The 24,362-nt window shown below is 44.6% G+C and overlaps 1 protein-coding gene across 4 annotated transcripts in view; it reads right to left on the bottom strand.

Moving 5' to 3' along the window:
* Window positions 1–24,362, bottom strand: part of BAZ1A (bromodomain adjacent to zinc finger domain 1A) — a 108,758-nt gene that overhangs the window by 49,399 nt on the left and 34,997 nt on the right. For 2 of the 4 annotated variants that reach the window (XM_084843786.1, XM_084843796.1), the window contains exons 1-2: window positions 14,788–14,943; window positions 13,971–14,099 (exon numbers count right to left, since the gene is read on the bottom strand). In XM_084843786.1, coding sequence (XP_084699912.1) covers window positions 13,971–14,083 — 113 coding nt within the window. In that variant the 5' untranslated portion in view covers window positions 14,084–14,099; window positions 14,788–14,943. Of the gene's footprint in view, window positions 1–13,970; window positions 14,100–14,474; window positions 14,543–14,787; window positions 14,944–22,135; window positions 22,144–24,362 lie in introns of those variants that run through there. The other 2 variants (XM_084843825.1, XM_084843805.1) reach the window with 2 other exon arrangements.

Raw genomic sequence — 24,362 nt, 5'->3', positions numbered from 1 at the left:
TGTCACTTGCTAGTTACCACAATGTACCATCAGCTAACTGACAGCCAAACTCAGATTAGTTATAACGAAACCACAAGTCCCTGAAAAATATTTCTGCATAAGGCTCCACCCACATGTATTTTCACTTATTGTTTGCCAACCGATATTTACAAAAAAATTAATAGTGAATTGTTCCAAAATGAGTTTTAGGGTACACTCCAGGGCTCAAGCCCCATGACGCATACACTGGAAAAGGAAAATTAAGTGTTAAAATGCCAAGTACAATTTTAAAATGTATTTATTTACTCACAGTTTGTTCTGCTCTTAGAAATGTAAAATATTCTCTCACCAGCTATTTTTAATCCCAGTTTTCAACTTTCAGCAGTTTTTTCCTTCTTTTCCCAATTTCTAGTTTATACAGAAACAGTAACTCTGTTAACTAGTTCTGTACTTAGAAGGGCTTCTAAAATGCTTAAAACCATCAGCCCACCGGGTTTTTAATTATAATTTTATTTCCTTCTATTTTCACCCCACCCACCCCCATTAGATGTGATAGTCCAGGCACATCAACCCATTGGTGAGGGAGGAAATGAAACATATACTGACGATTCAGCAAAGGCAGCTACACCGGGAAACCCCTAGCACATTGTTACATACATTCAGAATGTTCAGCAGCCCACCACCACTTTTGTTCTGCTGTGTTTTCTATTCTCCCCAATAGGCTTTTTGTTTGTTTGTTCCTGGCATGTTCCCCTTATGCTTTACCCGCATGTTGGGAAGGCACTTCCTCTTCCTGCAATAACTGTTTCTTCCCTGAACCCACATGGCTACCCCCCCCCATCCCTCCCTTTTAAGGCTTTTAAAGGAAAACCGTGCTACTGCCCTCCCTTGTAGTCAAATGATCTGGCCTCTCAAGTGGCTGAAGGACAACCAACTGCAACATCTTAAGTTAGCTATCCTCATTCTACATACTTGGGGCTAAACTATACATGTTAATTGTGTCGCATTTAATGTTGTGTATATGTTATTGCTTTTTAATTGTAAATAGCTGCTACAGAGTGGGGAGGCAGGCAAACAGAGTAGTAAAGCTGGACTGAAATTGTGGCGGCGGGGGGTGGGAGGTTTAACCCTTCTCCCCCTTGCTGAAGTGCTTTAGAGAAAACCCATTTCTGAAGTGTCTTTCATACACCAATCACATGAGTAATAATAACTGACATTTTATTACCACTGATCCAGTCACACTAACATTTTAAAGTATTTAAAAACCAAACTACCCCCACAATAAAGAAGGTGGCTGCCCTTGTTTTTAAATTTGGCTGCAGTCTGGAAACTGGTTGGCATCTGTGTAGGTTCGGAACCCTTTCACAAATCGAGTTCTCTATGGAAGAACCAGAGGACAGTATTGGAGGTAGAATGGCAATATGAAGGGGCTGGATAGAAAAAGGTAGACCAATTAGTCTATTTACTATTTCATCGTATTGGCAGAGATCATTTTTAATGGGAAAGAGCTTTCCTCAACCACAGGGTGAGCTTGATTTGTTTTCTGTGGCAGCATGTTTGCTGAAAGCATTACCTGGGTTCAAATATTGGCCTGGAGAACCCTGGAGCCCCTTCCTCTTTTATACTGGTCTTTGGATAAAATAACTCATTCAGCATTTATTATATATATTCTTATTAAAGATAACATGAAATTGAACTTAGACCCGCTATGTCTTACATGGCCCACTGATTCTGGGGTACAACTGTAACTGGACATCACACTTTGCCTGAACAGAAAATTCTGTTCCTATCACACTAGCCTCCCAACTCAGCTTCTCAAATGTGGTCTTGACTTAGGAGTGCAAGTGTTGAAAATTTATTATTTTATTTTATTTAAAATATTTGTAACCTGCCCTACATCATTATGATCTCAGGGCGGCATACAGATAAAATCAATTTAAACAGTGTAAAACAATAAATAATTTAAATAGTCAAAAATATATTAAATCATTAAGCTAGCTAATACCAATTTAAAATCTAAAACAGTTAAAACAGTGTGCAAACTCAGGGAATCCAATTAGCCCTCAAAGACTTTGGTAAAAAGCCATGTTTTATCTTGACACTGAAATGAAATCAGTGTCTGGGGCCTCCAAGGGGAGTGCATTCTACAACCGGGGTGCCACAGCAGAAAAAGCCCTCTCTCACATCACATTGTAGTGTATGTCTCATACTGGTGGGACGCAGAGGAGGGCTCAACAGATCTCAATCCTTGGGCAGGCATATATAGGGAGAGGTGCTCCATCAAATACCGAGGTCTCAAGCCGTTTAGGGCTCTAAATGTCATCACTAGCACCTTGAGTTCTGACCAGAAATGTATTGGCAGCCAGTGCAATTCCTTTAAAACTGGTGTTATATGATTTTTATGAGATGTAGCAGTCTAGCTGCTGCATTTTGCACTAGCTGCAACTTCTGAGTCATCTTCCAGGGCAGCCCCATGTAAAGTGCATTGCAGTAGTCCAATTGGGAAGTTACCAGTGCATGCACTACTGTGGCTAGGTTATCCCTGTCCATGAAAGGCCATAGCTAGCAGATCAGCCGAAGCGGGCCCCAAGTACATTTACTTAGCAACAAGCACCTTTTTGCCATAGAAAAGGATAATCTATTTTTAAAAGTAAAATTAATAAAATGAGCATCACCTTGCATTCTCTGGATTATCATTTGCCCACCTCCCGGCTGCGGGGCCCTGGACTTGGCAAATGCTATTTTGGGCTGCATTAATAGAAGCATAGCTTCCAAATCCTGGGAAGTACTAGTTTCCCCTCTACTCAGAACTGGTTAGGCCTCATCTGGAGTACTGTGTCCAGTCCTGGGCACTGCACTTTAAGAAAGATGCAGACAAGTTGGAGAGGGTTCAGAGGAGGGCAACAAAGATGATCAGGGGACTGGAAACAAGGCCCTATGAAGAGAGACTGAAAGAACTGGGCATGTTTAGCCTTGAGAAGAGAAGACTGAGGGGAGATAGGATAGCGCTCTTCAAGTACTTGAAAGGTTGTCACAGAGAGGAAGGCCAGGATCTCTTCTCGATCATCCCAGAGTACAGGACACAGAATAATGGGCTCAAGTTACAGGAAGCCAGATTCCGGCTGAACATCAGGAGAAGCTTCCTGACTGTTAGAGCAATACGACAATGGAACCAATTCCCTAGGGAGGTGGTGGGCTCTCCCACACTGGAGGCATTCGAAATGAGGCTGGACAGCCATCTGTCAGGGATGCTCTGACTTGGATTCCTGCATTGAACAGGGAGTTGGACTAGATGGTTTTATAGGCCCATTCCAACCCAAATATTCTATGATTCTACTCCAGGCCATGGAGTCCAACTGCAGCTCCAGTGATACGGTTGGATCTAGGAGTACACCCAAGCTATGCACCTGCTCCTTCAGGGGGAGTGCAATCCCATCCAGGGCAGGTTTCCCGGACTTAGGAACCACCAATCCACAGAGCTTCCATCTTGTCAAGATTCAGCTTCAGTTTATTGGCCCTTATTCAGCCCATTACAGCCTCCAGGCACTGGTCAAGCACCTTCACCGCCCCAGCCGACTCCAACAACAAGGAGAAGTAGAGCTGAGCATCATCAGCATACTGGTGACACCCCACCCCCAAACTCCTAATGACCTCACCCAATGGCTTCATATAGATATTGAACAGCATGGGGGATAAGCTAGAACCCTGTGGAACCCCACAGCTTTATAGCCATGGGGTAGAACAGAAATCCCCCAGTACCACTCTCTGGAATTAGCCCTGCAGGTAGGAGTGGAACTACTGTATCACAGTGCCCCCAACTCCCATCCTACAGAGCCAATCCATAAGATACCATGATCAATGGTATCAAAAACTGCTGATAGATCCAGGAAGGTCAACAGGGTAGCACTCCCTCTGTCTTTTACCAGAGTAGTTTGTCAGTCAAAGCAACCATGGCCATTTCAGTGTCGTACCCTGGCCTGAAACCAGACTGAAATGGATCCAGATAATCAAGAATGTCTGAAGCTGCCCAGCCACCACACGCTCAAGCACCTTGCCCAAAAAAGGGGCTATTAGCAATGGGGCAATAGTTCTCACACACCTCTGAGTCCAGGAAGGGCCTCTTCAGGACAGGGCACACTACAGCCTCTTTCAAGGTGGCAGGAACCACCCTCTGACAGAGCGAAGCATTTACCGCTCCCTGGACCCACCCAGCAAATCCATTCCTGCTAGATCGTATTAGCCAAGATAGGCAAGGGTCAAGCTTACATGTGGTGAGATGGACTGATTCAAGCGTCTTGTCCACATCATCAGGCTGCAACAACTGAAACTGATCCCAGGAAACACAACAAGATGGAGCACTGGGCACCTCCCCAGACTATGCGATAAGTGTGGCATCAAGTTCTGAGTGGATAAGAGCAACTTTCTCCTCGAAGTGCCTAGCAAATTTATTACATCAAATGATTGAGGTTTCCAATCCCAGTTTCTCTGAGCACGAGCCAGATCCCAATAGGCTCTTCATCACTCGGAACAATTCTGCTGGGCAACATTTCAAGGATGAAATCATAGAGGTGTACCAAGATTTTTTTTTTTTGCCATCCTCTCTGCTGCATAATAGGCCCAATGAAGAGTCTTTGCTAATCTTTGATAGTACTCGCTCCAAGACGTCACCACCTGCACTCTAGTGGTTGTCTGGCCTGTTTCAGTGCCTGTAGATCGTTTGTAAATCAAGGTGAATTATGGGCTCCACAGCACTGGAGTAGGCACTTGGGAGTGATTGTATTGATAGCCTTTCCTTCTCACCATTCCATAGTGAGACCAAGGCCTCGACTGAATCGCCAGCCCTATCATCCGGAAAATCCCCCAGAGCATTCAGGAATCCATTAGATTCCGTAAGTCTCCAGGGGTGGACCATCTTAATTGGTCCTGCACTCCTACAGGGAGGATCTGCTACCACCAAACCAAACTTCGCAAGGAAATGATTTGACCATGACAACGGGGGTCTCCCACCTCCAAAACCAGATCATCCCTCATCCACTCAACAGCAAAAACCAGGTTGAGGGTATTCCTGCCATGTGTCGGGCCAGTGATGTACTGAGCGAGCCCCATGGGTGCCATGAAGTCCCGAGTGGGCCTGTCAGGATAGCCTCGACATGGATGTTGAAGTCCTCCAGAACCACAGTCCTAGGGTTCTCCAGCACCACCTCTGAGATCACCTCAGCCAGCTCAGGCAGGGAGACTGCTGGGTAGCAGTCTGGGTGGTACACCAACAGCATACCTGTACTGTCTCTTTGGCCCAACACAGGGTACAGACCCTCAAAACTGGTGCCAGGATGGATGGGTTTCCTTGTGAGGAAGATGGAATCCTTATGGATGATGGCAACTCCTCTCCCATGACCCTCCAGTCTAGATTGGTGCTGAACTGAATACCCAGGTGGACAAAGCTTGGGCAGATCCACCCTGCCCAACTCATCCACCCAGATCTCAGTAATACACACCAGGTCAGCCCCTTCATCCACAATCAAGTCATGGATGGTAATTGTTTTGTTATGGACTGACCTGGCGTTCAAAATAGATCAGACCAATAGATCAGAGCACAGGCTGATAGAGCAACCTAGATTTTGAGGTATGGGGGAAGGACCGAAAGATGGGACAGATTTCAAATATCATCGTAATAAAACATAATAAAAATGTGAGACCCCACAAGAGGGCTTTGTCCATATGTGATGGAGCCACCCTAAGGTTTTTGATTTTATTTTGTCCCCATCTACATCAGTCTCCTTCATTAATGTATTATTTATTTTATTTATTTGTATCCTGCCTTTCCATTAAAAGAAAAATGCCTAAGACAGTTCACAACAGAATTTAAAAAAAATTAAAAACAATAAATATAATAAAAATAATTCAAAAGAGAGGAAAAAACAAATTTTTCAAAAGCTAGTAAGCCAGGGAGAATTAAAGGATCAACTCCTCAGCAGTTCAAATGCATTCCAGAGGTAAAAGTCTTCCATGACAATGGAAGGTCATTAGAGAGAAGGGGCAAAACAAGCCTAACCCTCTCCGCATCCCAAACAGATAAAATTCACAGCTAAATAAAAAATTATTTTTAATATGTAGCAGTTACTTCTCTTGTTTTTCCTTACTGAAAAGTAAGTATGGGGGATCCTAATCCAGGTTGAGACCCCAGTGTGAGGATAGGGAGGGCTTTAATCATTTCCCTCCTGCTGTGGTCCTAATCCAGATTGGGGGCCCCACACCTGCAATTTGCATAGGAAAAAGGCCCTCAGAGGGACAGGGCAGTTAGGAGCAATTGTGAACTGACTGGGCCATTGTCCCAATCCAGAAGTCATTCCAATAAGCATTCTGAATTGTGTGGAAAGCCTCCATGGATTTAAGTGCCTCTCCACACTCGAACAAAGGATGACAAACCTTTGAGGAAGATGGAGGGGGGGCAGGGCTAGTGCTCTCCCTTCCTCATATGTTTAATATTCTCAGCCATAGAATGCCTAAATAGGGCTCAAGAGCCATCAGGAAATCATCTGGATTCATTAGACTCCTGGAGTGAACAGCAATAGGAAGCTGAAGTTCTCCAAAACATTTAGGTTTAGACATCTCTAGAGTGAAACTACTCTGGCTAGCTGAGGCAGGAAGACTGTTAGAAGTGGGGTAGACAGTATACCAACAGAATCCCTAGCTGCCCCAAACAGCCACCTTTAGAAACGCATGCTCAAAATTAAAGGCTATTGAATGGACTAACTACCAGGATGGTAGCACAATTAAAACACTAATCTGGCCTGTGGCTGTACAGAATAACCTGGCAGACAAACTGGGGAACATTCATATCACTCACTTCATACAGCCAAGACTTTGTAATATATGCAGGTCAGCATGCGTAGCCAGGATTAAATCTTAGATGGCAGCTGTCTTTCCAATAACCAACTGAGCATTCAAAAGCAAGGTTTTCAAACCCACAGGGCATTCACCCCCCCAGTAACCAGGATTCTATTGGTGGGAGATAATAATTTGGTTATAGTGTTAATCATTTGGTCTGCATTGTACTCAATTCTTATGTTTTTTTTTTCTAAATATTATACTTCTTGGGTTAAACAAGCTTCTTAGGTAGCAAAGGAGTTGATACTTCTGTGCTCAAAGCCTTACTCTCTTACTACTGGGCAACAGGTAGAGAGAATGCTAGAGCTCAAGGTGCTATAAGAATGTCTTATGATAGGAGAGATACTCCTGAAATTTAAATTCTGCAGAATTTGTGGATAGTACTGAAGCCTATGTACTTCCATTAGTTCTGGACAGAACTATCTGATCAGGCCTACCTCTCATCTTTCTCTCCACATTGACTTGACCTCTTTCTGCTACATGTTTCTTGCTAGCTCTTGGGGAAGGTTATGGTTAAAATAGGAAGATTTGTCATTTATGTTGTTTACAAATGTACAGTTTCACAGCAATAGGAATTTGCCAATAATAATGAGTGCCTAGCAATCCATATTAATGGCCCAGTTCGCATGTAATGAGAAGCCACCGTAGGTGAATTTCCCCACAGGTTTTTTTCGTTGCAGTGATAGCTGCCATTTAAAATATTCAAGCCATGGAAGGGATGCACCATAGCTTATTGTTATGTGCAAATCTGGCAAGGGTGGGTTGTTGGAGTGGTTGACAAGCCACCAAGGACCCATGGGCTGTTTTAGGGTTGCAGGTAACTTGTTCACCATCCCAACAACTCACCCTCACCAGTTTCGCATGTAATAAGAACATATGGCACACCCCGCCACGCCCTGAATATTCAAAACGGTGGCTGCTATGATGAGAATTTCCCTGCCATGACAGGGAAATTCACCCGCTGTCAGGAGCGCCCTAGCTGCCTCTTGCAGTCCCCACCAATAGCCAACTCAGGACACAGACGACGAGGAATTCTTTCCGAGACTTTATTACTTTATGACTCTTTCAGAATACTAATCGCTAGCGCCAAAGCAAGGAACAGCACTGGGGAAAGATAGCAGAGTTGCCTAAGCTCCAGGTAAGGCAGTTGGTCCCCATTTGAAGGAGAATCAAGGGAAGACCCTGAACTTATGGGCGAGGGAGAGATCCTCCCTCTTTCCCTTGGGTCCTCGGGACGCGACCATTGTTTGCGCACCAAACGAGTGCTACACCTCCTTTCGGCGCCCTCCATCTGTCGTCGCTCCCTGCGTCTGCGCTGAGCGTCCAGCAAGCCCCCCTCCAGCACTCTCTCGCTGCCAGGGTCACTATCTATCCCAGGAATGATAGCAGGAGGAATCTCTGCCAGCTGCAGTGCTTGTGAGAGACGAGCGAGCTCCTCTCCCACAGATTGCTGTTCCTCCTCAGAATCAGAACTGCTCTGGGGCTCTATTGGCTCAGTTTCCACCCTGACATCCAGGCCTCTGTGACATAGTAGTCCCTAACCTGGTAATTCATATATATAAACTCCACAATCTCATTGTGAAATTTCCCCACAGAAATCCTTAAATGCCATCAATATGGTACAGTTAGGGTGGCCATATGAAAACAGCTTTCTCTCTTTGAAGGGCTATCCAGTCCAAGTCTGTTTTAAAGAACCACAGGAAGGGATAGCAGGGGCCTCGAAGTTGCCCATGAACAGTTAGCACCTTGACAACAGACTGAACAGGAACACAGCTCACTTGACCACAGTCTTTCCCACTATGGCACCACCTTGTTAGCTTTTTAGCAGATAACACAGTATACAAATGTTAGTAATAAAATAATTTTATTTCTATTTGAATTAAAGTATTTGTTTCTACATTTGCATCTATATCAGCATATGTAAATCACTTGTATTATGATGATGCATTTCCTCTTTTTGGAGGTGCATAAGTATAGTATAGCGAATGCGGTAGCAAGAATGCTCATAGGACCTAGGTGTTTTCATCATTTTATTCTGTGCCAACTACACTGGTTATCTACCCATTTTCTGGCCCAATTTAATTTGCTGGTTTTAACCTAAACATTTCAGGACCAGCTTATCTGAAGGACCACCTGTATTCATTTGAATTTGCTAAGCCGTGAGATCAGCTTCTGAGGCTCTGCTCTCACAAAAGACTAATTAGGCTGGTGAATCCCAGGACAGGGCCTTTTCTGTCATGGGTCCATCACTCATTGGAACTCTCTTTTGAAAGAGATACCTATAGCCCCCTCTACTGGTTTTCAGAAGAACTCTAAAGACTTAAAAAAAAAATTCTAGTCAGCTTTTGGATGATTTTGGGGTTCATTTTATCTATTTTATCTGCTGGTGCTATTTTATATGGTTGTATATTTGATTGTTTGGGGGTTTAATTGGCATTGGTTATTGTAAGCTGCCCTGCAAGACTAGGCAGCCTAAAATAAAAAAGCATCTCTGATCTTACTGTTAACACGACAAAGTTATTTGTCTAAGAAAGTTTCGCAATTAACAGAAAGAGTAACCTGGGTAAGAATGTATCATGACTTCCTTATGCCACAGAACAGGGTCATTCCCAAACCCGAGAGCTAGCAAAATAGCAGTAATGGATAGTACTGGACTTGGCCAAGGATACCTCATCTAAATCCCTGCTCAACCATAAGGTTTGCTGGGTAACCCTGGAACAGTCACTTTCTCCTAGACTCACAAAGTTGTTGCAAGTATATAATGGGAAAACAACATGTATGCTGCTCTGAGCCACTTGAAAGAAAGGTGGGATACTAATGTGAGTGATTTCACACATCACAACAAACCACCTTGAGTTAATTAACCCTTGGGGCTGCCACAGCATGTGCCAGCCACCATTTTGAATATGCATGCCCTGGCCAGCAGTTGCTGTGGCTTGTCGTGCGAACCCAGGCAGCAGGGCTTGTGCAAGAGTTAAACAACTCCTGCATAATCCATGGTCTAATCTTCATAAGAAGAGCCATGCTGGATCAGACCAAGGGTCCACATAGTCCAGCATTCTGTTCACACAGTGGCCAACCAGCTGTTGACCAGGAACCCACAAGCAGGACATGAGTGCATCAGCATCCTCCCGCCCATGTTCTCCAGCAACTGGTAAACATAGGCATACTGCCTCTGGTACTGGAGGTAGCATGTAGCCATCAGGAGTAGCAGCCATTGGGCTACGCAAGGGTTGTTTAACCCACACACAACCCCTGCCACCTGGGTCCCCAGGACATGACAAGCCACAGCAACTGCTGGCCAGGGCTTGCATATTCAAAATGGCATGTGCCAAGGTGCCCCAAGAGTTAATTAACCCATGGTGGCTTGTTGTGGTAGGCAAACTGGCCCAGTGTGTGTGTGATTTCATAATTCCTTTAAAAAAGTAGTAGAACTTCCTTGCAATTATAACAGGGCACACTGGTCTACTACCAGAAGATTGGCAGCTCTACTGATCCTTGTGCAAGTATCTAACCTGTCCTGTTGACAGTAATTAAAAGGAATTCATGTTTTTTTTACTACTACTGAATACTCGACTCAAATAGCAGCAAGATTATTTAAGACCAACACAATCCAATGTAAGTAAGTGTTCTGTGCAGATGAATCCTTAAGAGCTTCCTGTATTTTGCAATCTTATATATCGCAAACTCATTATTTATAAATTCAACTGCATTTTTGCAGCAATTTTGAAAAATTATTAACTTTCTGCTTTATTCCTAAATGGCAGAAGTATATACTCATTTTCTTGGAGATTACACACTCTGTCCCCAAACCCTACTCCAGGACATTGGGGCTAGGAAAGAGATCTTGGGGTTGTGGTGGACAACTCAATGAAAATGTCAACCCAGTGTACGGCCTCTGTAAAAAAGGCATACTATGCTATTTTTGGCATAATTAGAAAAGGAATTGAGAATAAAACTGCCAAGATCATACTGCCTTACATAAATCTATGGTGTGACCACACTTGGAATATTGTGTACAGTTCTGTTTACCACACCTAAAAAAAGATATTGTAGAACTGGAAAAAGTGCAGAAAAGGGCAACTAAAATGATAAAGGGGCTGGAACGTCTCCCCTATGAGAGAAGATTACAACAGATGGGACTGTATAGCTTGGAAAAAAGGAGGGTAAGGGGAGACATGATAGAGGTCTACAAAATTATGCATGGTGTGGAGAACGTGGATAGGGAGACATTTTTCTCCCTCTCTCAAAATACTAGAACCCGGGGTCATCCTATGAAGCTGATGGGTGGGAGATTCAGGACAGATAAAAGGAAGTACTTCTTCACACAGCGCATGGTTAAACTATGGAATTCGCTACCACAGGACATAGTGACCAACTTGGATGGCTTTAAAAGGGGGTTGGACAAATTCCTGGAGGAAAAGGCTATCAGCGGCTACTTGTCTTAATGACTATGTGCTACCTCCAGTACTAGAGGCAGTGAGCCTATGTACACCAGCGGCTGGGGAACATGGGTGGGAGGGTGCTGTTGCACTCATGTCCTGCTTGTCGGTTCCTGGTCAACAGCTGGTTGGCCACTGTGTGAACAGAATGCTGGACTATGTGGACCCTTGGTCTGATCCAGCATGGCTCTTCTTATGTTCTTATGAATGGTTTCACAATAGTGAGAAAAAGGCACTTTTCACTTGCCCTGAGGAGTTCCTAAAATCTGTTCCTAAAATGACAGAGTCAATTAAAAATAGAGTTTTTGTTTGTTTTAATTATCACTTCAGTACTTTTTCTGAAAAGCAAAGGACTATCCCGCTCAGCGTGCTCTAACCTAACTGCAAGTTTTACTAGGCTAAGGGAGCAATCCTATGGCCGCTAGTCAGAGGTTAGGCATCCATAGGATACGTTGGTTTCTGGGAACCGACCTCGGAGCCCGTGCTCCAAGGTCGGTTCCCAGAGAACCGACCTTCACCCCCTCCCACGCTGCCTCATAGGCAATGCGGAATGGCCCTGTGCTCCATGATGGGAAGAGGAGCGTGAAGTGGCGAAAACAGGGCATTCCGGGGCAAGGAAGGCAGGAATGCCGGTACGACACATCCAATGTGTTGTCTGGCAGCCGCTTCGCCTTCCTGCCGCAAGACAGCCAAAATAGGCTGTCTAGCCACAAATGCAGGGTGGCTGAAGCATGGAGGGGACGCTCCCCTCCGCGCTTCTCCTGTCCTGCATTGGATAGGCGGTCACCTACCCCCCCCCCCAAGATTGTGCCCTAAGGCTATTTGAATAACAAAAACAATTCTAAACACAAGAAAAGCAAGGTGTGCTCTGATTTCACGTTACTAAAAATATTGTAAAGATAATAAATTTATACACAGTCCAGCACTTTTAAGCCCTATTTATGTCAACTCTCCTCCACTGAAACTTCTATGACTCCAAAGTGTTTAAGGTTGGATGAATTATACCTCAGGTCTTTTGTGAACAAAAGGAAAAGATGAACAAAGAATTTCCATTTCTTAGTTATCACAAAGAGTTCTAGGATGGAACAGTTTTGTCCTGAAGTTGTTTACCTTTCCCCTGGGGTATTTAATTTAATATGTAATGTTAGCATTGCTCTTGTTTACTTCATGACTATGCTAATACTTAAGAGCAGGACAGAACTAGTGCAGTGTATGAATATACTATAAAGTAAAGCTGTGGATTTTCAGTAAGTATTCACACTGTTCTGTGAACATAATATTATATAAGTTAAGGACATATCCAAATTAAGGAAAATATTTAAAATACTTGTTTCAAATATGGATGTTTAATTTAGTTGAAGTTTTCTCTTATCTTCACTAAACCTCATCAAAATGTTTCCTATGCTAACATACTCAAGCTTAATTGATTGTTTTAACTAAGTAAATGTGTAAGTGCTTTTAACTAATTAATGAGTTGACAGCCTTACTTAAGAGGCAACACTTTGTGGACCATCTGTCCCACTCTTTCTTTAGGTCCAAGAGAGGGTAGTTTTAAAAACTAGAAACAATAGATTGAAAAGCTACAAAACCATCAGAACTCGGGCACATAATAATTAAAGCACGATACTGAGATATTTAGGTATAGCTAAACCAGTACATACAAGGTGCAATCCCTTTGTGCTCAATAGTTGAGCACAAAGCTCAACTATTTTATATAGCTGTAAGAGAACCCTGAATTGTCACAGCGACTGTAAATAAGTTGCCCGACGGGAAAGATGCTAAGGAAATATAGTATCATCACACAGGAGTTCAACAAACAGGTGTGGAGTGAAAATTAGGGGTACGGAGAGTCGGCAGCGTCTCCCATTTGGCGACAGGGATGGCGATTTTTTTCGAAGACAGGTGTTTGGGGGGCTTGTAGAATGGATAAAAACCGAGCCATTTCGCTGCACTATTAAAGGACATACGGGGGGGGGGGGGGGGCTGTCGAGTTTTTAACTCAAGCCCAACGGAGGAGCATTTAGGGGCGGCAGGCAGCCGCTGGGGCGGCTAAATAGGCGGCGCGTTTATTCTCCGTCCTTCCAGCTGCTAGGAAAACAATAGTCACTGAGGCGGTTAGGAGCGCCCGTCAGGCAGCCCCTCTCGCCTCGACCCAAGCCTGGCCTAGATGGCGCGGCTGGCCGTTGATTCTGCGGCGGTTTCCCCGCCCTGTCCCGGTCGAGTGTGCTGGGCTAGTTCCACAAACAAATACAAACGTTCAAAACGCCAAGGCCTAGTAAAAAATGAAAAAGCCGCGCCAGCGAGCGGCGGGGGCTGCCGGGTGACGCGCAGGGGGCAGGGGCGGCGGCCCGAACGCTCACTTGCGACAAACTTTCCCTTCTCCCCCTCCTCCCGTCCCGAAGCGGAAGGGGCGCAGCGAGAGAGGGCAGCGGCCCGTCGGGGCGCCTGGGCAGCCTGCCTCGCGCCCGAGGGCGCAGGGTGGTCAGGGGGTTTCCCCGACCTCTCGGAGGGGATTCCCTCCCCCTCCCCCGGCCAGGTGTCAGCCGTTTGCCGCCGCCGCGCTTTCCCGTTCAAACCATCGCGCCAGAGCCCACGAGGACGGGTGTACGTAGCGAGAGGGGGGGGGGGGCGGCGGCGAAGAGAAGTGGTGGCGCCTCTTACTCGTAGTCCCTGAAGATCTCGCGGGTGACCCTGCAGTAGAAGACGTGCTCGTCGGGTCGCAGGTCGGCGGGCGGTTTCTCCCTCACGAAGGGCTTTCGGTGTAACAGCGGCATCGCCGGGCTCCCGTTTCTAATGCGGGTGCGCAGGGAGGAGGAGAAAGGCAGCACGTTAGAGCAAGGCGAGGAGCAGCCCGGGTCGTGGCGGCGGCGGCGGCGCCTTTTGTGTGCGCCTGACACGCCGCTTTCTTGCCTGGGACTGACTGGGCGAGCGAGAGCGGATCTTTCCTTCCTCCCCCGCTTCTCTCCCCCCTCCCCTAGGCCGCCTCACAATGGGGCCATGACGCCGAACAGCAGGCGGCGGCAGCACCAGCGACAGCTCCCTCCTCCCCCCACAACGTGCTCGACCGACCTGGGATTTCCTCCCCCCCCCCGCGCCCCCGGGTCTCTAAGGCCACGCTTCGGCTCTCCCCCTCCCCGCTGCCCGCCCACGGGGTCACCCTCTGACCTGCGCACGCTGGGCCGCACACCTCTTTCCCCTCCCTCCAAAATGCTAAACAAACAGGGAAGAGAAAGGAAGGAGGGCAGGTCTTTGATCACTTATCTCCTTTCCTGTCCAGCTTCTGTCGGGACTCTCCCCCCACCTCCCCCTCCCCGTTTGATGTTTAATGAGGGATCCCCTCCAGCTGGGAGGCTGCTGGATGAGCGTCCACTCCTGTCAGGAGGTGGAGGAGAGCGCCTTTTTCGGTCTTCCCCGACAGGTCTGCGAGACAGATCGACCCTCTTGAGACAGACGTAAAGGTTGCACCATCCCCTCCTACCTGATTTGTAGCACGATTGTCCTTTCCGCCTGGGTGGTATTTAATGAGGTTTCCCCCTCTATTTTTTCTTTCTTCTCTTGACCCCTTTCTTGTTCTTTTCTTCCCACCCCCCGCCAGCTCCTCGGAAGTTTTTGATCTACTAGTTCAGCTCTCGATGAGGAAGAGCTGTTGGGAGGAGCTTTCGACTTCTTTCCCCTACATCTTTATTGGCCGATCACCGCCTTTCCAGCTTGTGACACACAGGAAGACAGAGAGCTACATTATTAATTAATGGATGAGGCTGTCATCCTCCATTTTTGAAGTAGCAGCCCAAAAGGTCTGTGGCTTGTGGTGAGGGTCTTAGAGGCCTGGCCTAGACAGATTCATCATCATGCCTGGTACCCAGGAAGCAGGTTGGCTTGTTGGTTTCCTAGTAAAATATACTTGGAAGCTAAAACATATCTGATATGCGCATTCAAACAAGAAAATAAAAAAAATTGATACAGGATGTCTGTATTATCTCTGTTATTTAGACATCATTAGGTATTTATAAGAAAATTCAGAGGGACAGGCTCAGAGCAAGACTCAGTCCTTAACCCTTAGTGTGGGGCTTTTTTGATTTTATAGAGGCTCTAATATTTACAGAGATTATTCCATGGCAATGTTGTTGTTGTTGTTCAGTCGTTAAGTCGTGTCCGACTCTTCGTGACCCCATGGACCATAGCACGCCAGGCCTTCCTGTCCTGTGCTCTCTCCCGGAGTGTGCTCAAGTTCATATTCATTGCATCGGTGATGCTATCTAGCCAATGGCAATGTTATGTCACTTCAATTAGGACATGGGCACACAGTCAGGATAGTTTCATCTTCCATTCCAGTGGAGTTTACACCCTTTATCTCAGGTAAGGTCCACAAAAAATGTTATTTCAGTAAACTCATAACACATTCATTTCCTATTTTTGTAAAGAGGAGTGCATACCCTTAGTCAATTAACTGTCCTTCATGTAAATCAAAATTTGGGATTTTGCTCATCACAGAGAGAATAACTACATTTTAAACCTTGAGATATACAGATTATGATTCTTTCTGTAGAAAATGTGCTATTGAACAACTGAATAGTCACATCCTCCTAAATAATACCAAGACAGGTACTTCAAACTGTTTTACCATTTTTCTTATGAAAGCAACCTGTGTTATAGATTATTTTAAAACATGTTCTGACTGCTATCCTAAGCATATTACCAGGAAGTAAGTCCCATAGAGATAACTGAGACATTTGAATCAATGAGATTAGGCTGGGGCTGTCTATCAGATGAACTGGAATGTTTAATATGGATCTGATGTCCACAAACATCAGGACAGTGTCCACAAAAGCATATGCCAGAATAAATGTGTTAGTCTTCAAGGTGTCACAAGACGTTTTTACTGCAACAGGTTAACATGGCTACCCCTCTGTAAAAAAAAAATTTTTTCAAGCTACTCACTTTTCCAAGTGTTCGATAGTTCCAGTGATACTAGTATTGTTTCTGTAGTATCTTCTTTAGAAGTACAGAGATTGAGTATGTAGGCACATAGGTAGGTACCGCTAGTCCCAAAGCAGCATCAGTCTTCAGAGGCAACTCTTCCCCTCCTTTCCACAGCAGCATTGCTTATTTACCCAGTTCCAAATTGTATAATTCTCTTTTTCTGTTAAAATCCAAAATTGTGCAAAGTATTCCTTTCAATTCCCACCCTGCAAGAAGGTGAAGTACTTTAGGTACTTCCCAAAATGGAATTTTAGATAAAGACTGACCAGATGGGCCATTAGTGCCATTAAAGAAACACCCTATTTTTCAGCATCTATTGAAAGACTGTCTCTTCACTTGGGACAATAGCATGGCCCATACCACTATGTTGCCTCCAGCAGTTTAAATCAAAGTTGTAATTAGTGAATGTACTGCATATCCATAAAAAAGACATAGGTCCCCTGTCCTTTTTATCTGTCCCATTGAAACAGCAGGATAAAGTAAATGGGCTACTTTTGTTTAGTTTGTTTGTTAATATCTCTATTATATGAGAAATGTGATTAGCCACTGGCTTGCATGCTTGGGATGAGCTGCAATAGATCCCCAGGCAAATAGGTTGGTTGCAATTGCCCCAGGGTGCACCCCAAATGTCTGGTGTGGATCATGGCATGTTGCGGGGGGGGGGCATACTAGGGAAGAGTGACACAAATCTAGACACGGGAGGGGAACACTGGCAAGCACTTCCTGAGTTTCTTCTAGTTCATAATTTTGTTTGTCCATCTCCTCCTGGTCCTCTGATAGGGCCAAATAAAGGAGACAGTAAAAGCAGTGTTGTGACTAGCAGTCCTTGTCTAAAAAACATCCCCATTCACCATCATCTACATGAAGAAAGCTCTTGTACTGCCACCCTGCCACAAACTCTATGATCATTAGTAAGGGAACAGGAGATGTGGATTAGGTCCTGTATAACATTTTAAGAACATCTCAGTTGTTGAGATTCCATTGCACAACACATACATCTCCCACAATCAATAAGGAAGCAAGAACTCTTAGCATGCCATATCACTATCTCTTGAATGACAACCCTTACTTCAGACAGTTGCAGTAGCCACAGAGATGCCTCACCACAGGGTTGTAGGGTACATAGGGAATACTTTATGGGCAAAACATCTCAGAACCAGTAAGCTAGATACTATGGGAGGTGTCCACAGCAATGCCAAGGAATCAGATGGAGGTGTCAGACTTCCTTAGCCCACACCTCTGATAAGGAGAAAGGAGTTTTCAGGAAATAAAATTAGTCCAAAAAGTATCTACTGACAGATATTTCCATCTTCACTGATTGCTGAGCTGAAGCAATGGGGCAAATCTCTTCCACTGAGAAACCCACATTAAAAGATAAACCCAGAGGAACCTGGGATATATTTCTACCAACCTGGTGGATCCTTTTCCTTTTTGACCCTAATCATATAGGAATGAGATGTCTTTGTATGTATCTGGTAAATTTATAATTGTGTGTTCTACCTGTGGACTCCTGAAACTGCATTAAAACCCACAAATACAAGATTTTTTTTTTAAACCCAACCAAACATCAGAGAGTAAGTACCTCAGTAAAAAATAGCAAAGTCAATCATCTATCATAAAAGCTAATTTGGGCAGCACCATCCACTCAAATGCTGGTAAAAGGTTTAAAATACAGAATGTTTTTTACTTGCTGGTGGGGTGCAATTAGGTGGTCAGGTGGAAACCCTAATATCTCTCCACCCAAACTTACAGAGAAATGCCTTGGGATGTAGCGAGCTCTTCAGAATCTGTCAGAGATGTGTACCATAGTGGAAATTTGATTGCCAGAAAGATCTTCAGGCACCTCTTCACTGTGCCCAAATGAAATGGGAAGTGCAGATCCAACTTAGAACTCAAGTTTCATAGGGCTTCTTTCTCCTGTGATCTTAACGGTATGGAATCTGAGATCCCATACTGAGACCTTCTCACCCTATCGTCTACAGCTGCCATCTTATTTGTTCTGGTAGCCCCAGTGCTTTAGACATCCATCTGAAATTAGCATATTCTAATATTCTAAGCCCACATGATTGGTCAGAGAACAAAGAAGGGAAGCTATAAGTACAATCTGCCTTGCTATATGCCAGGTCAATCAATGACCCAAATAGAAAGGCCTAGGCTTTTCCCAAATTTTCTACCTTCAGTGAATACTTTCCATATAGTTGTCTGATGAATCCCTGAGCATTTGACATGTAACTTCTGCATATTGCAGGAGTGTTCTGAGGCAAATTCTAGGGTGCGCACTCAGGTCATGTGGGGCAGCAGCCACACCACTTTGGCCTTACCATCACCCAATATGAATTGAGCGTGCATCCTATAATTCACAACACTCCCCTTTGCCTGCACATTGTAGGGGAAGATCAGTAGTGGTAGAAAAGCAGCCTTTTAGGCAGCTTCCCTGTCATGACTGGTCTTCTAATTGAGGAGCTTGATAACCTTGCATGAAATACCAGATTCCTTGGAAAACGGTTTGAAAGCCACTCCCTTAGACCAACTAGGATACTGACTTCTTATGGTTGAATAAACTTCCCTGACTGGAAGAGGTTGGTCCCAACATCTCTGATGTATGAAAATTCATAACGATGTCAGTGTAGGAGGAAGAACTAATTGCTTCTCTTTTAAGGGTCTCTGGGGACTGGCCAATTGTTGTTACCAGGAAATCAGCAAATCTACTTTGCTCCTAGTTGAGGAATCTTGCACTGAACATTGACTTCAATAAAGATACTGTTAAGTGCTCCCCACTTACCTGGGTGGTGAAAGGTTCAGGGTCACTGCCACAGGGTTGAGTTTCTTTTAAAAGAAGTATTAATGTCTGTTTATTTACAGGCGTAGTGCCAGGTTTGTGAGGGCCTCAGGCAAGGTACCCTTTGCTTATATAGTTTATATAGCACACTACCCTTTGCTTATATGCCGGGGTGGGGAACTTGCAGTCCCTCAGATGTTGTTGGACTCAATTCCCACCAGCCCCAGCCAAAATGGTCAATGGTGAGGAATGATGGGAGTTGTAGTCCCAAAAACATCTAGAGGGCCACAGGTTGCCTACCCCTGCCACATGCCCATTGGCTTTGCCCACCCCACCTACTCCCCAATGGGGTGAGGCATGGGGCAGGCAAAGCTGCCCAACGAAAGGACATGCTAGCTGAGCGCTGCTTCAGTCAGTGCCTCGGTTGGGGCAGTTTTGTTACATGTGGGCTTTCCCCATCTATAGTCATCTTGCTCACCGAGGGCTGGGGAGGGGGTTGTCTGGCCTCCAACTCCAAACCAGTTCCCCACCCCTGGAGTACAGCCTTTAGGAAGGGTCACCCACTTTACCGCCATATGGAGGTGTCCTTATTAGGATCTTCTGCTAAGGCTTTGCTCTGGGTGTATCTACCTTCAGAGGTGAGAAGAGTGGCTACCGAAGACAGGATCTTTTCTGTGATGGCTCCCAGACTATGGAACACAGTCCTCAGGCACCTTTGTTAGCTGCCTACGTTATGATCTTTTAGGCACTACCCCCAGCCCCCCTATATCTGCCCAGGCTTTTGGTTGCATTATACTTTTATGGGTTTGATTTTTCTGTTGCTTTTCCTATTTTGTCATTGTTTTAATGTTTTTAATTATTTCTCTAAACTACCTTGAGGGTTGATTAGTGGAAAGCTGGGACAGAAATACGTATTTTAAAGATAGAAAAGAAAGTTGGTTGTCAGTCTGACTTCTCTACACTCAGGCAGGTTTGGGAGGGAACAAAAAGGCTTGTTCGGGCACAATCCCAACCACGTTTAGACAGAAAAAAAGCCCTACAACTCCCAGCATTCCCCAGCTAGCATTCCCCAGTACAACTCCCAGCATTCCCCAGCTAGCTGGGGAATGCTGGGAGTTGTAGGACTTTTTTCTGTCTAAACGTGGTTGGGACTGTGCACTTAGACAACTAAAATGTTTTCCATTTAAATGGACAGATATCTACAGCATATTAAGCTACATTGTACATACTATCCTTCCATCACAAACAACATTGGCTGTTTTCCTCATTGATGCTCTGTTTGAAGATATGCTCCAGGCAGCTATCTGGACTTCAGTCACAGAATTTTACAAGTATATTCCAGCTGAAAACTCATTCAGCACAGATAGTACTCCAGCAAGTGCCCATTTAATTATTTTAGAATATTTATATTCTAAATTTTTAGAATACATTTATATCTATATCCCACCTCTCAATCACAAGGATTCTTGAGCTGACTAACAATATTATAAAAACCAGCAGTATAAAATTGGCAGAGAAAGGTCCATTAAAAGGACGTGTAAAGGGGGATTCCAGAGATGAGGTGCCATAACCCAAAAGGTCACTCGCATCGCCTTAGAAGGCCCTGGGCACAGTCAGAGGTGGGCCTCAATAAGCCTTCATACGGGAGCAGACTGTCCTTCAGGTACCCTGGTCCAAAGACCATTGCATACACCAGGATTAGGTGCAAGCTGGATATAAGGGGCCATTTCTCAACATGCCTTCCCTCACTGAACAGGAAAGGAAAACTGGGCTAGTCTCTGTTCTTAGCACCGACTGCATAATTACTGTGTTTTCATTATTTGGGAACCTTTGGACTGAAGAGATGTCTAAACAAGGGGGAGAGGTTGCTCCCCCTCCATCATTTGTCAGAAAAGAAACTAAAGTCCAATATTCCTTTCTTGATGGATGCTCCACACATGTGAAATATCTGTTACGGTGCAGTCCTGCTCAGAAATAAGTACCATCAAATTCAATAGAACTTACTCCCAGGTAAGTGCGTATAGGATTGCAGCATTAGGCTCTAAAGTAGAGGCCTTTTTCACAAATGGCATTTAAAACCAAAGGTAAGCAACTACTTTTGAAAACATGAACCCCAATGTTTTGAATGCCATCTAGTGGTAATACTAATAAATACAAGAAATACCTGTTGAGCGAGACTTCACATATTCGTGCTCAGACATGTCTGTATTTTGGGGTGTGTCTGTATTTTAGGGAAGCGGGGGGAATACACCGTGTATTGTTAGTTGCATTTATCAGTGTTTCAGTCATTCCTTACTAAAAGAATCTCAAGCACTACGCAAGAATATATCTCAAATGTTGTTCTGATTTCTGTTGGGAATACTATTCAAAACAGTTTGGTTTGGGTTATGCATAAGCCAAACTAGATGTGCTGGGGGAGATCAATGACTGGATCACCTGATGTCTTTTGCTTTGGAACAAGCAGCTGCAGAGTTGGCAGAAGCAATTTGGATTGAGATCACAGTACTAGAGGAGGGGGATTTAGCCCTTTTCCTCTGGGCTGTTGCTCTCACCACCACCCCGCCCCAATTGCTATTAGCTGCAGCAGAGGAACAAGAACATACAATATTGTATCAGCCTTTCTCCCCTCTCAGTCCTTCAGACTGCTGCTTTTAACAAAGAAAAAGATATCAGCAGATAAAATCTCCTCCATCGCATCTAGCATGTTCTACCACAAAGAATCTTGTGGCACCTACAACACTAATACATTTATTATTTGTTAGTCTTTAAGGTGGCACAAGATTCTTTGTTGTTTTTGCTGTAATGCTCTAACATGGCTACAACTCTTGATCCTTGTTAAACTGGATCCAAACCAAACTGGTGGAACAGTTGCAGAGATCTGGATTTCAAGGAATATATCTGCTGCCAACAAAGCAGATTTATCTTTGAAATCATAAGAAAAGTCCTCTTTGCAAGAAGTGTTTACATCGTTTTCAAACTCTTGGTACAGATTTCACTGTGAACACTAAGCCATCATAACACAGAGATAGATGTGCTGTGAAGCTATCTTGACTGTGTGTATACGAACCTTTTCTTCTTGTACTTGCAAATACAGCCTCATGAAGAAAAATGTTGTATTACAGCTAAATTATGGCTTGATAGGTGAATCAGATGAACTTGAGCACACTCCGGGAGAGAGCGGAGGACAGGAAGGCCTGGCGTGCTATGGTCCATGGGGTCACGAAGAGTCAGACACGACTTAACGACTGAATAACAACAACAAGGTGAATCAGAAATCAGATTCTTTTATGGAATATGTTGTTTATTAATTTTTATTGAAAATCTTAGTCACCTTTCTCTAAGACCCAAGGTGGCTTTCAACAAAACTGTTAAAAGATACAAAATATAAAATAGTTAAAACCAATTTCCATTAAAATACCAATACAAAATAAAACAACTGAAGTATCATACAGACCATAACCAAAACCACTAATGCATAAAAACAGTTAAAAGATAGGTGACCAGTAATTGCATATTTGGAAACTGAACCTGTGAACTGGGACAAGCCATATAAGTACAAAACTATGGACTGGTTTCAATGTTTGCTCCTGCGAATAACAACACTCCCTGAACAGAGTTCTGCTTGGGATCCTCTGGCTAGGGGGAATGGAGGGCCGGCAATTTTGGCCTATTTCCACCTCCCCCGCATCACCTTCCATGCCTTTCTGGAAGGTTTCCCAACTCTGCAGTGCAGATTTTTGGGGGGTACAAGGGGCTCCAGGAGGAGCAGGGGAATTGGCAAAAATGCCGGATGCTTTGAAATTATTTGGTGCTCTGCTGGATCCGAAGTCTTCTGTGGACAGGAGGCCTTGCATTCATGGGGAAGCAAATTTTGCATCCGTCTGCTATATTTGTACTGATTGCTTCAGAAGATACTTCTTTCTGGTTGTTGTTGTTTTTGTTAATGCTAAGTGAACCAAAACTTTAAAAAAGCAATGGGAGCAAAATAAAATTGAGTAACTGTAATAGTAATTATTTTTGTTATTTGTGGGGAGGGATAGGAGGGAGTTTTGTTTAACTGTTTTCTGTATTACCTATTAGGAAAACTCAACGAAACAGTAAGCTATTAAAATAAAATCTCTGACATTCTGCAGTCTTAACCACTAATTCCCAAATGGTGTGGTGTGATGGAACAATTAGGGCACAATCCTACTGGGATGGCCGTAAGCCTCCAAACTCGGAGGCTTGCAGCCATCCAATGCAGAGCAGGAGGAACAGTAGAGGTGATCTTTGCCTCCATGCTCCTCCCGCTCTGCATTTTGGGTAGACGGGCTTTTTCGCCCATCTAACTGGGGCTCTGCAGAGTGGGTGGGGAGAAGGGTGGGGAGAACCAAGGATGCATCGTAAGCTGGCCTCCCCAGTCCCCTTCCCACTCACCAGCTTGCTCCCTTTCCCTCCTCTCCGAAGTCGCCTTTGCGATCTTGGAGAGGCAGCCGGTGCAGTTCTCTCTGCATCAGCTGCAAAGGGGAGGGGGTGGGGTACTCAGTGCTCTGAACTCAGAGCCAGGAATTCGAGTCCAACCTCAGATCCAGGAATCCGAACTATCCAGTGGCTCCCCAGACTGTTTAGGGGCCATAGGATTGCTCCCTTAAATATATAAATAATTTATCTCTGCCCATATGATTCCCTGCTCTTCTAGTCAGTCTCAGCTGATGAGTAGAATCATAGAACTGGAAGGGACCACAAACATCATCTAGTCCAACCCCCTTCTTATTCAAGAAATCTGCTGCTACAGCATTCCTGATCAGGGAGCATTCAGCCTCTGCTTGAAAACCTCTAACAAGGGAGAGTCTACCACCTTCTGAGGCAGCCTGTTCCACTGTCAATCAACTTGCAGCATCAGGATGTTTTCCTTATGTTTAGTCAAAATCCCCTTTCTTATAATTTGAACCCATTGGTTTGGGTCCTATCCTCTGGAGTAACATAAAACAATTCTGCTGCATCTCTGTCAGGTATCATCCAAACACTCCTACTGCAAATATGCAGAAGAAATACCCTCAGAGAAGATGCTCATTCCATTCCTGCATGAGTCACTGGCTGCTCTATGCATGCATCCTCCTCCCAATCTGGAGACCCAATCAGTGATTCATGCAGAAGACTGGGTTTTTCTGATGCTCAGCAATTCTTATCCATTAAAAGTAAATCTTATTAGCTGGAAGAGTGAAATGTCCCTCCAGCTTTAGATCAGAAAATGTTACCTAAACATGCTCTAAACCCAGGATTCTCTAAGTGGGAGGACAGAGTCCTTAAGGAAG

Source organism: Heloderma suspectum, chromosome 1 (assembly GCF_057233095.1).
Source record: "Heloderma suspectum isolate Gila_16-S chromosome 1, 16-S_ref, whole genome shotgun sequence".
NCBI classification, from domain to species: domain Eukaryota; kingdom Metazoa; phylum Chordata; class Lepidosauria; order Squamata; family Helodermatidae; genus Heloderma; species Heloderma suspectum.
Note: the sequence above shows the minus strand (reverse complement) of the source record. Positions and strands in the feature narration are given on the sequence as shown.